The sequence below is a fragment of the Camelus ferus genome, chromosome 13 (assembly GCF_009834535.1).
Source record: "Camelus ferus isolate YT-003-E chromosome 13, BCGSAC_Cfer_1.0, whole genome shotgun sequence".
Lineage (NCBI taxonomy): Eukaryota > Metazoa > Chordata > Mammalia > Artiodactyla > Camelidae > Camelus > Camelus ferus.
In genome coordinates, this window is record NC_045708.1 from 26953994 (window position 1) to 26967053 (window position 13060).

The following is a 13060-nucleotide window of genomic DNA, read 5'->3' on the forward strand; positions in this document are numbered from 1 at the left end:
CCAAGCCTGGATTCAAATCCAGACAATGAAATGTCAAAGCTCCTTATGCCAAAAAAAGAGCTTAACTGTTAGGCTCTGTAGCCTCTGTCATCATTCAACCTCTTGAAGCCTCAGTCCCTCATCTGTTAAAAGTGGTGGACTCCCTGTCTCACAGTGTTCTTGTGAGGATTGGATGAGAGCACACAGTGGGTATTCAATACGTGAGAAACCCCCCGCCCCCCTCCCTTTCCTGGTCAAGTGTTAAGGTTTTGCTTCTTGGACTTGGAGTCCAGAGGCCAGGGAAAGTTAGTAGATTTCTAACTTGGCCCAGCCTGCAGGAGGGAGACTCGTGTAGGGCAGGGGCTGTGCCTTTCCCCTCTCCATTTCCAGCTCCCTAGTGGGCTCACATTTCCCTGCTTGCTCTATTTCCGTTGACCCAGGTGGACGTGCCCCAGGGAGGTCTACGGATCGGCCTCATGGACTCCCTGTTCCTGTTCCCCTCATTAGTCCTCCCCCCTCTCCAGGGAACAGGTGTGTCTGAGCTGAGGCTGTAAGCAGAGCCTGAGCCCTGGACGACTGGCCTCGGGTGAGTGGGATCTGGTTGTCCCTTCACCCACCCAGGAGATCTCCACTCATCCTTCCTTACCTTGTGGTGGAAGGGGGCTTTCTCAGGGTCTCTCAGCTGTTCTTTTACCTTGAAAGCATTTTTCACAAAGAGGCCCTGGGTGACTGATGCCTGACAGGCTTCTCACAGTTTCCTCCAGCTGCTGAATCACTCTCCGATGCTTGTAACCACAAGCCTTCCTCCCCTCAAGTGAGAAAACTTCCTTTCTTCTCTGGGTGTGTTGCTCACTCTTACCCGTTGGGCTGCCTATGGGCCTACTGACTTAGCAGACACCCTCTTTGCCCAGAACTTGCCCAGAAACATTTTCCTTCTGACCCCCACCCCCTAAGCCTGGCAATGGGTCTGGGTGCATAAGTGAAATGAGTGACTTTTGCTGAGCATGGGGGATGAAGGGTGAAGGGGAAACTAACCTATGGTTAAATGCCAGCTACATGCAAGGCACCATGCTAAGTAGTTGTCGTTATTTCCTTCAGTTCTTACAAAAGCCATATGAGGTGGTTATTATTATTATCACTATTTTACAGAGTAGTACACAGGGCTCAGAGAGTTTGACAACATGGCCCCAAATCACAAGCCAAAAGGTGGTGGATATGCTATTCAAATCTAGGGCTGACTCCAGTCTCTGCCCCCCTGACCCTCCTCCTCCAGTGTGCAGAACTGCCTTCTCCTGAGTATGCCTGCCACTCAATGGGAGTTCTTCTTCTTCAGGGGAAGTGGCAGGAGTTACTGGGGCTGCCACCTGATCATTCTGCTTGAAGGCTGGGCTTCTTAATCAAGGTGAAGCTGGAAAAGTGGGCAGAGGCCAGATCATGAAGAGCCTTGTCTTTCAATGGTTAAATAACAAATGAAATGGAATTTTGTTGCATGTAGCCGTGGCCTTGCAAGGCTGACTCAGAGGCAGGGAAAAACTTTTTACACAGCAGAGCTCAGCTACATCAGCTTTTACACACCCACTGGTCTACTGGATTCGCACCTGTAGGGACTGAGAAGCCAATTTCCTCAGAGCTCCTCAGCTGGAGGGGTGAGCCCTGTCATGAGAAATGGGTGCAATTACAGAACTCGCAGAAGGTTAGCTTCATGTGGTGGCAAAGAAACCAAATGCCTCTGGAATGCTCTGCTTTGCCCAACCTTCTTTCAAACCTTACAGATAGGTTTAGTAATATTAATAGTAACAGCAGTTCCAATTGATTGTGAACTCGCTAATGGGTGACCACAGCATTAAGAACTTCAAACATATTATTTCATTTAATCCTCACAACAATCCTTGTAGGTATGGTATTACTACCTCCGCTTTACAGATGGGAGACTAAGGTTCAGTGAAAGCCAACTTTGTTTTGGCTGGTAACAGTTAGGATCAGAACACACCTCTGTGGTTTATGGTCCTAATCATTACATTGTGCTGCCTCTGACGCTGATTCTGTCAGCCACACCTTGAGGGTGTGAGGGACTCAAAACTTTATAACTGCAGCCACGATATGACTCCTCCGTTCAAGTATGAGCCTCCTGACGGACCCATGAGGCAAGCAGTGCATGCTATTATTATCCTTGCTTTATAGATGACAAAAATGATGCTCATTAAAGTCAAGAGACATGTCAAAAGTCACATAGGCAGTAAGTGGCAGAACCGGACAGACGTAGTTTTAAGGAGTCTTGTGTCTCTGTAGAGCTCTCTTGCCCATACACCGGAAAATTCACAGGGCTCCTACCTTTAAACGCAGCGTGTAAATACCACAAGTGGAATCTAGCCATAGGTGACTGCGCATGCGCACACTCCATACCCAGCTCAGCCCGAGGGCAGTGCCAGCCTCGTGTTCCCAGGTGCCAACGCGGAGCGGAGCGCGAAGGCGAGCTCTCGCTACACGTGGACAAGCCCTGGCGAATAAGAACCCGCTGTTGTAAGTCACGAGACTAAACCTAGAGAACTACACTTCCCAGAAGCGGCCTGCGGTGGACGCCGTTGTTCGATGACGTATTTCCGGAAAGACAGGCGCTGGATAGGTTGCGGAGAGGAAGTGGGCGGTTCTAAGCGGCTACTGGCTTGGCCTGTTTCCGGTAGATTCAGTGGACGCGGCGGCTGAGGTAGTGAGGAGCCGGCGTCGTCTACTGAGCTTTTCCAGGAGTGAACAGACATGGCGGCGGCTTTTCGGAAGGCGGCTAAGTCCCGGCAGCGGGAACATCGAGAGCGAAGCCAGGTAGGACCGCACAGGACCCAGGAGCGCTGGCCGGTGGCTCCATGTGCTACTCTCACCCAAGCCCTCCCCCCAGCCATCTGCGGGTACTGGTCTTTTCTGTATGGAGATGCTACATGCAGATAGATGCAAATATATGCTAACGACGCCGGGGTGGCTGGGGCGGAGCCTCGCGGTTCCGGGAGGAGGGAATTGTCGTTCTGTTTAGGAAGAGCACGACTATCCCCATTCTTTGGGGATAATCAAAGCTGTCTGGCAAGGTTTTAGTGACGTAGTTAAGTGAGGTTCTGTGTATAAAGTGCTTGACCTTCTCTGGGGAAGTTGAAGTCAAAGTTCACACTGCTGATAAGTGTCCCGGCTGGAACAGGAACCCACATCTAAAGATACCCAGCTCCGCTCGCTGCGTATGCGGGCTGACCCCCAAGAGATTGGTGTTATTAATGTGATATCATCATTATGCCTGGGCTTTGTGGTTCATGAATATCAGCCACATACGCTTTTTGTTTATGTCTCACCCTGTAATATTGGTGTTTCTCGTCTCCATTATACAGATGACAGAACTGAGGCCCGAAGAGCAAAATTGGCTTGCCTGGTCACAAACACCAAATTCAGGTCGAATAAACAGTTGTAGGACTTCTGTGGAGGGTGTGTCTGTGTGGGGAAGTTGAGTGGAAATTTGTTTAATGTATGCAGAATCAACTTATTTTGCTGCTCTCAGGAATCACAATATCCAATCTAGAAAGGCCTGTAGGGCTATCTAGTCCAACTTCACTTTTCAAATGGGGAAGAGAGAGAGAAGGATGTGTCCAAAGTTGCGTCGCTGACTGATGGGATGGAACTAAGGCCTCCCAACCACAGTTTAGTCTTCCTGCTTAATAGCACTTGTCAGACATTTATTGTGCACTTGCTGTGTGTTCAGTGGTGTATTGGGAGGAATAGTGTGATTTTGCCACTTTGTTTGGACCTGCGTGTGGACCTATCTAAAAAGTAATAATAGCTAGAAGTGCTTGCTGTGTGCCAGACCCAAAGTGCAAAATGCTTTGCTCTTGTTATTTTATTCAGCTCTCAGGGGTATGTGGAAGTAGGTACTCTAATTTTCTTATGTTTGCAGATGGGGAAGCTAAGCTCAGGTAGGTTAAGTGATTAGCCCAAAGACATACAGCTGCAGCTGGCAATCGGCAAAGCCAGGAACCAGACCAAGGGTTTTGGATCTAGAGGCTACTGAAAGTTGAATAAAGAAGCAACTTTATTAGAGATACAAAAAATGTCAAATGAGGAACATGAGAGGGAAGAGTAGAGATGATGAGAGAAAGCGTCACAGTGAAACTTGTTGGACTTGGAAGGCAGAAGTAATAGCTGTCACTCTTTGAGCCCTGACTGCATGTTAGCTACAGCCCAGTATACCGTACAAAGATTATCTCACATAATCCTACAGCATCCCTATAAGGTGAATGTTATCCTCATGTTACAAATGAGGAACCTGATACCTAAAGAGGTTGAATAGTGTGTCCAGAGGTACAGTTGAAGGTAGTTGATTTGGATTCATAGAGAAGACAGAGCTTTCAAGGCTGGCCAAGAGCATGACATGGCCATGTCTGAGTAGTAATGGAGAATCTTTGTGGGAGAGGTGAGGAGAAGTCCAGGCTGGAGACGATGGTAAACACGTTGATGAGAGCACTCTGTATTTGGGTAAAGTTTGGACTTTATCTTGTAGGTCCTTCACTGAGAAAGTGAGGGAGCTACGGAAGATACTTGGTATGGGGGGGTATGTGCTAGGCTTCCTTCTGTAATGCAGATGTACATTCAAATGGACATGACACATTTCAAGATTGCTGACTCGTGTTGCTCTTTTGATCATAAGAGTTTTCCTTCTCTACTGTCAACCTCCCATTGTTGGCTATAATTAAAATAAAAATCATTAGAAGAGGATTTGGGTGTTATTTTAAATTTATTTATTGCATCACTTCAAGGGTAGAAGGTGAGAAAGGAGACTTAAAAATCCCACCTGAGTTATTATACAAGTTTAGATAGTAGAGAAATTACACACTTCGTCAAAGATAGAGATTATTGATAGTGGAAGAGGATGTAGTGTAGGAGGGCGGGGAAGAGCACAGACTGTGGCCCCAGATCGAACAGGTCTAGTTCTAGCTTTGCCACTTTCTAGTTCTATCTATGTTCTTGGGCCAGTCATTCTCTAAACCTTATTCCCCTTTTGGAAAATTGGGCTAACACTAGTGTCTGCTTTATCTACTTTCCGTGATTGTGTGGGGATAAATGAGATTGCATGTAATGAGTATAGTAGATTGTTTTGTGATGGAGTAGTTCTTAATAAATGTGGCTTAGGATCACGATGTCGTCAGGCGTCTAGCACTGGCCTTGCCGTAGATCAAGTGCTCAAGATTTAAGCCTCATACCTTCTGTGCCATCCAAGTTCCATGTTAGAGAAAGTATTTTCTGTCATACTTGGTTTTCTCTCATGCTTTGTACCAAACTTACAGTAACAACAGTACATGTGTGCTGGGCACCTGCTGTGTGCCAAGCTGTGTGTGGGCACTACCACTTACAGAGGCTCGTTTCCTCCTCGGGATAACCATGAAAAGTAAGTACAGTTATTCTCATTTTATAGCTAGGAAACAGCAGCTCAGAGAAGTCAAGTGAGTTGCTCAAGGTTACAGATTGTTAAGAAGTAAAGCTTGAATTTGAACTCAGTTCTTCAGACTCTAAATTTAGCTCCCTTACCACAGTTGCTTCCCTGTTACTATGTTTTCCCTTCATAGTATTTTATAAACCCTTGGATTAAGCCTGTAGTAATTTTAGTACAGCTGGTAACTGCTTGCTTAGTGCCGAGTCATTGTTGCTTTTCTCTGTCCTTAATAGGCCAAGAAACCTACTATGGCAGTCCTTGTGACCTCTCTGGCGCCTGCACGGCCTCTCTGCCTCAGGCAGAGCCCAGCTGGGGGAGGGAGGGCACAGGGCAGCACATTGGCTCCCAAGACATGGATTTACTGAGCACTTCAGAGACTCTTGTTCCCATCAGGTGTCATGTTGATTTGGGGATGTGTTTGCTGAGGAAACAAAGCATTTTTTTTTCTTCTTTTGTCTTCTAGCCCGGCTTTCGAAAACATCTGGGTCTGCTGGAGAAAAAGAAAGATTACAAACTTCGTGCAGAGTGAGTGCAATCTTCTCTTGTAGAGGTGCTGCCAGGAAAGCTTACAACCTCCCTGCATTGCAGCTGAATTCCCTGAATGTCCAACAGGGGATAATTTCCTGCCATTGATAAAATGGCCAAAGCTCTGGCAGCCTGTCAGATACTCTTCTGGGACCCTGAACTTCTCTCTTTGTTTAGGCAGAGCGTTATTTGTTTAACTGTAGTTGCATTGTGAATTTTTTTTTATTATGTTGTTCCAGATCGTTTTCTCATAGTGGCTTTGATTTGCCTCTGCCTTGGTTTTTGAGCCAAAAGCTGAATCTTTTTTCTCTCCCTTTTCTTAGTTCAAGATAGAATCTAAAATTCCAGTGGTTGAGTCTCTTACATCACCATGTGTGGTGTGGAATGAAGAGATATGAAAGATGGATTCATGAGACTGAGCGTGGGTGATAATGAAGTCCGAAAACATTTTATAAAACAATTATCCTCATTCTTCTTCTTCTTTAGCACTTTATTTGCAGAATATTTCACAATTATTTGTTAGCCATGCATGTCAGCTGAGGTCCTTTTTTATACTCTTGGTGCAGATGATGATGGATTAAGTGGATTTCTCTGGGTCCCAGAGTTTCTAAGGCAAATAATAATAATGAGTACTGTTATTGGGCCAGGCAGTGTTCTAAGACGGTTACCATTTTTACACTTGTTTATTCCTCCCAACAACCTTTGGGGATACCGTTATTATCACATCCATTTTACATACTAAATTGGGATTCAGAGTGGTTAACTAACTTATCCAGAAGCACTCAGCCGGAAGTGGTAGAGTCAGGGTTGAAGCCCAGACAGTTTGGCTGCAGAGTCCATGGTTCTAGTCACTCTGCTCACCATGTAGTTTCTGAATCTTATTTGATCACTTGGTGCCCAAGCTTGCATCAGAACCGTGTCTGAAGAGTTTTAATTTCTGCTTTATTTGGTCTCTCCCTGTAATGATGTAAATGGTACTAAAACTTCCATGAGATGGGGACAGTTAATTTCAGGTGGGACTGGGATAGGAGAGGACCCACAGAGAGAGGAGCTCAGCATCCGTGACAGTGGAGTGCAGATCAGATCTAGCCATTGCTTTGGCTTTTGTGAGTTTCATTTTGTATGTATCATTAGATGCTTATAAAGTTTGCTTGTTGTGGTTTTGTGTTTTTGTTTTTTTTTCTTTTTTGTTATGAACCTGTTTCACCTGCTTTTTAGTGACTACCGGAAAAAGCAAGAGTACCTCAGAGCTCTCCGGAAGAAAGCTCTTGAAAAGAATCCAGATGAATTCTACTATAAAATGACCCGGGTTAAACTCCAGGTGGGTGCCTAATGGAGCAGTTGATGTTTTGAGCTCCAGCTCAGTAGCAAAAATAAAGATAAGAGAGGCAATGGAGAGATTGGATCCTTGGCTGCTATTTAGCCCTTCTCCAGTTGGTCAGGTGCTCTTGGTCAGTATCCAAGGCAAAATTGCCCCTTGGTGAGCAGCATGCATTTCTGCCCCTGAGTCTGAGTTGTCTCATGCCTGGAGCTGTTCTGAGAGGATAACTGGAGGTTCTGAATTGGACGTGTGCTCCTTGGAGGCCTGGTGCATTGGATGGCTGTTGCGTGTAGCTTTTGGTTGTCTTTGTTCCAACCATGAACTATGCCAATGACTTGCTAATGATTTTAATCTAATAGCAAATGTGTCTTTTAAATTTGGATTCTAGGATGGAGTTCATGTTATTAAGGAGACTAAGGAAGAAGTAACTCCAGAACAGCTGAAACTGATGAGAACTCAGGATGTCAAATACATAGAAATGAAGAGGCTTGCAGAAGCTAAGGTAACAACCAAAACTCTTTGTTCTGATATTTTTGTTGGTTAAGAAGAGAAATAGAAATCCACTGGTCTCAAGTTACAAGTTGATTTATTCTGACATTTCCAATCTTGAAGTATTCTTAATTATAATAATAATTTAAAAGTATGGTCCCATATAAGTGGCTGATAGGCACATGAGAAAATGCTCAATATCATTAATTATCAGAGAAATGCAAATCAAAACTGCAATGAGGTATCATCTGACCAGTCAGATTGGCCATATTAAAAAGTCCACAAACCATAAATGCTGGAGAGGGTGTGAAGAAGAGGGAACCCTCGTACACTGTTTGTGGGAATGTAGTTTGGTGCAGCCATTATGGAAAATAGTATAGTGATTCTTTAAAGAACTAAAAATAGACTTATTGGATAATTGATCCAGCAATCCCACTCCTGGGCATACATCCGGAGGGAACTCTAATTCAAAAAGATACATACACCCCAATGTTCATAGCAACACTATTTACAACAGCCAAGAGATGGAAACAACCTAAATGTCCATGACAGATGACTGGATAAAGAAGTTGTGGAATAGTTACACAACGGAATACTTAAACTCAGTCATAAAAAAGACTAAAATGCCATTTGCAGCATCATGGACAGACCTAGAGATTGTCATTCTAAGTGAAGTAAGCCAGAAAGAGAAAGAAAAATGCTGTATGATATCACTCATATATGGAATCTACTTAAAAAAAAAAAGACACAAACGGACTTATTTACAAAACAGAAACAGACTTGCAGACATAGAAAACAAACTTATGGTTGTCAGGGAGGAAAGGGGGTCAGAAAGGATAAATTGGGAGTTCGAGATTTGTAGATACTAACTACTATATATAAAAAACAACAAGTTTTTTTTGTATAGTACAGGCAGCTATATTCAATATCTTGTAAGCTATAATGAAAAAGAATATGAAAAGGAACATACGTATGTATGTGTATGACTGAAACATGCTGTACACCAGAAATTGACACAACATTGTAAACTGACTATACTTCAAAAAAGAAAAAAGTATGGTCAGCATGGTGGAATGGAATGAGGCAGACTTAGGTATATTCTGGCTCTGCCGTTTACTATCCCCATGGTTATGGACAAATTAACCTCCCTGAGGCTGTTTTCTCATTTGTATCTCATAGGATTGTTGTAAGGATTAGATAAGTTTTGTGGAACACCTAGTCTAGTACCTGATATGTGGTTGGTGCTTGATAAATTTTAGTGGTCCTTTCTTTTAAAAGAATGAAGCAAATTCTTTGCTGACTGGTGATAATGATGTGAAATGGTTTAAACTTTGGCAAATTCATTTCTGATACCCTGGATACCCAAATATAAAAGGAGACTGTATTCTGTATTCTAGAAAATTGAAAGACTAAAATCAGAGCTCCATCTGCTGGATTTCCAGGGGAAGCAACAGAATAAGCACGTGTTCTTTTTTGACACCAAAAAGGAAGGTATGAAATGTTTGAAGGTTTCTGGGACAGTCTAACATACTGATTTGTGTTGCTTGGTGTTAGAGACAGTGCCTTAAGGTTTCTCTTGATTTTAGTTGAACAGTTTGATATCGCAACTCACCTACGAACAGCCCCAGAACTAGTTGACAGAGTCTTTAATAGGCCCACGATAGACACCCTGCAGAAGGAGAAAGTGAAAGGAGTGAACCATCAGACTCGACTTAAGGTAATTTTCTCCATTTTTCTTTAGGTCTGAGTTTAGGGGAATCTCCCCCACCCCCCTGCATTTAATGTAATTATTTGTGGAAAACATACCAAATTCTTTTAGAAAAGTGGAAGGAGGATTTGGTGATGGGGATGGAAGTGGAGGAGGGTTCTTGTTTCTAAGATTGGAGGACCTGTAGCATCGTGTCAGGAGCTGCAATTCTGGCCTCTAGATCTACATTTGAATCCCAGCTCTGATCCTGGGCTTTGTGCTTTCATTGCTTGTAACATGCCAACAGTTTAAAACTGCAGAGAAAGCAGGGGACACTGAACACGAAGGGATTTGGTATACTTTGAGACTAAACCTCTAGCAGTGAATATGCATGTCAAAAAGGCTTCCATATTAGGGATTTGTACCCCAAATTTTGTATTGATTTGTCCTTATGGTGCTTTCCATCTCTGTGTTTGTGCAGAAAACATGCTTTTTCTCCAAGTTTTCTGGAGTTGAACTCTCACTTCTGACTGATTCATTTAGAAAAATGCTGTCAGTGTGTTTCAAGCAGACAGCTGTTCTGTTTTGATTTGAATCATTTACACCCATCAGCTTTGCTTCCAGTGTTTAATTTCACAGCAGCTTCTCTAGCTCAGAGGCAGCTAAACTTGCTTTAGTAATATAAATACCCTTAATTAGTTTGACTATATTGGGTAATCCCATAAATTTGACAGTCTGTGCAATAAAGTGAAAACAAAAGCTGTCTGAAACCACTGCTGTGAGACTGTGCTCAAGTTGGTGGGTTGTGTAGTTTTGAGGCCCAGGAGTGGTCGCCTCTGTGTGGATAACACGTCCAGTGGAGGAGCCGGCTGGCTGGTGTTCTAGTGAGCACCGTGCTTGTCATTTAGTTGTATTTTCAGTTAGCTGTGTCACTGACACTTCTCAAGTCTGGCAGAGTCCCTAAAGAGATGGGTGTTTCGAATTCCTGTGTAGAATACTTCACCAGCATACCTTTTGAGCAGTTGGGAAGGTTTGGATCTTGCCATTTTTGTCTAGTGGTGTTGTTTCTTTTGATTTTGTTTAAAGCAAAATTAATTTTATTAGATCGCCGGTGGGTGGGTTGCAAGGGAATTTTTAGTCTGCCACTTGGAGGGGGTAGGCAGTCCATGAATGGGCTTTAGGAAGTCTGTAAACACCCTCTGCTCACATGGAAATTTTGTGCGACTGGGTATATATGTTTGTATGAATTTGTACAAACGCATGTGTACCTTTATTTCAAGAAAGAATCCAAAACTGTCATCAGTTTCTCAGAGGTCTATGATTCCCCCACATTTGAGGACCGTTGGTCTTTGAGGAGTCATCAGCAGTAAGAATTCTCAGGTCAGCTTCTGCTGAAAAAGTCCTCTGCCCTCTGAGTTCCTCAGTTCTCAGACACCAGCACACTGCCCGGTGGCTCTTCTGGTCTTTTCCTCTCACCTCGTGTTGGGTTTCCAGTATTGGTTCATTCCTGCTTCGCCTTAGATAACCGCGACTCTCACACAAAGGGTGAAGCAGCTCAGTGTAGTAGTGGAAAGATTCCTGGGATCCGCGAGGCTCGTGGCACAGTCCTGACCCTGCTCCAGGTGAACCGTGTGTCCCTGGGCAAATCTCCAAGGTTCCATCGAGCTCTGGAATGTGCTGTTCCTAAAATGGACAACTTGAAAGTATCTTGTTACGTTGATTCCTGGCTAAGGAGAGAATTGATGAAACCATTTATGCGTTTGGGCCTAAGTGGATTAAGAAACAGTTTCTTAACCCATTTTTATCCTGTTAATTGTTTTACTGAAAACGTGTGTGCTTTCTTTTGCAGCGGATAGCTAAAGAAAGGCAGAAGCAGTATGACTGCCTGGCACAGCGGATTGAACGCGAGAAGAAATTGTTCATTGTTGCCCAGAAAATTCAGACACGCAAAGATCTCATGGTGAGGAGAGAGAGCCTCAGGCCTTCATTTAATTTTGTGTTATTTTTACCTTGTAAAGGTCTTAACTGAGACTGGATTTCAGCGGTGTATAAATCAACCCCATTGAAAATGTCTGCTCCTCAGGGGCAGTGGTTTGAGCCAGTGTCTGCTTCTCTGACAGTGTTGAAATGTTCCTTGATTAAGAAGGTAATGAGGGGCTTATTAGTCAATGCTTTGGAACAGCAAAGGGTAGGATCGGGTGGCATATGAACTTTATGGTTTACGAGCAGCTATCTGTAACATTTAAACAGGTTAACAAAACAGTGCGTGTCACTCACTGGTGTTTAAAAATAGACAACATTGTGTAGTTAAATAGCAGAGCTGAGGAATTGTAAGATGCCCCTTTCATGTTATTATCATTCCTCTAAATGTCAAGTTCTTCAGCTTTGCAGGTCATTTAGGTCTGTCTTTGTGAGCTGGGGTTCCGTGAGAGAAGAAGTCCTACAAAACTTGATTTGAGTGCCTGTCTTCTCAGTTTTCCCAAGAACTTCTGCACAGCGAGCACTGACATAGATGCCCAGGGAGGGCTTGATTCACTGTGTCTGGGATGCCTTTAGGGCAAAGGGCTTTGTTTCTCCTGAACACTGCGCCGCGCTGAATTAGGGGCTTCCTCACAGGTAGTTCATTAACCTTCCTGTCTTACATGACCCTGTCCTGCTGTTTACTGGAAACTTTTTACTCTCTTGTAGGATAAAACTCGGAAGGTAAAGGTGAGGAAAGAAACAGTGAACTCCCCAGCTATTTACAAGTTTGAGAGTCGTCGAAAACGTTGACGTGTTGTAGATATGCCTTGTCATTCCGCATGGAGCTGAGTTAATGGTTTCTTTTTTCCCCCAGTAACTTCAAATTCAGTTGGTCTAAATGATTTGGTTTTCCTGTTTGTAACTGTAATTTATTATAGATCTGACATTTGCTACGAGCTATATTAAAGCCCCTTCCCCTGTCTAAATTGTTCGTGGGTTGTTGAAATCAGTCTTGTTTTCATGTATTTTTATTTTATTTATGAAAGTTATATAATCTCATCACGGCAAATTTGGAAAATAAATGAGTTCATCCCAAATCCCAATACTTGTTCAAGAGCAGCAAATAATTGTTGTATACTTACAGTGATGGGGGTAGGGAGACGGTGGTGAGCAACTACCAAGAGCTTCCTGGCTTGTTTCCTCCGTTTTGTAAAGGTTTGTGCAGGTTTCTATTGGTTTCTGTGTCTTGTAGTTGTAATTATAGTAAACACTTTTATGGCCTGCTTTTTACACTTACTATTACATTGTTAGCTCTTTTTTATTACATCACTAAATTTTTAAAAAGTAATATATGCTTATCATAAAAATTAAAATAAATATTTTTAATGTTTGCATAATGTTTTGTCCAGTGGATGGACTGATTTTACTCTCATTCATTTGTCATTTACTGGGCATTCAGGTGACTTCATAAGTTAGCGAAGGAGGAAATTTTTTTCCTTTACGCTTGACTGCAGGTAGAAATCCTTGGGGTTAGGAACATACAGGGCACCTCTTCTTTACCGACAAGTCTCCCATCAGAACAGACCTGGCTCTCTGTTCTTGCCCTCCTGGCCAGCTCGTGATTCCAAGGCTATCGGTG

The 13060-nt window shown here is 43.4% G+C and overlaps 1 protein-coding gene across 1 annotated transcript; it reads left to right on the plus strand.

Annotated features, from left to right (window-relative positions):
- Positions 1–2636: 2636 nt before the first annotated feature.
- UTP11 (UTP11 small subunit processome component) lies at positions 2637–12815 on the plus strand. Its single transcript, XM_006186346.3, has 8 exons — positions 2637–2796; positions 5901–5962; positions 7181–7283; positions 7672–7785; positions 9170–9263; positions 9359–9489; positions 11309–11419; positions 12148–12815. The coding sequence occupies exons 1-8, from the start codon at positions 2734–2736 to the stop codon at positions 12229–12231; spliced, it is 762 nt and encodes a 253-aa protein (XP_006186408.1). The 5' UTR covers positions 2637–2733; the 3' UTR covers positions 12232–12815.
- The last annotated feature ends 245 nt before the right edge of the window (positions 12816–13060 follow it).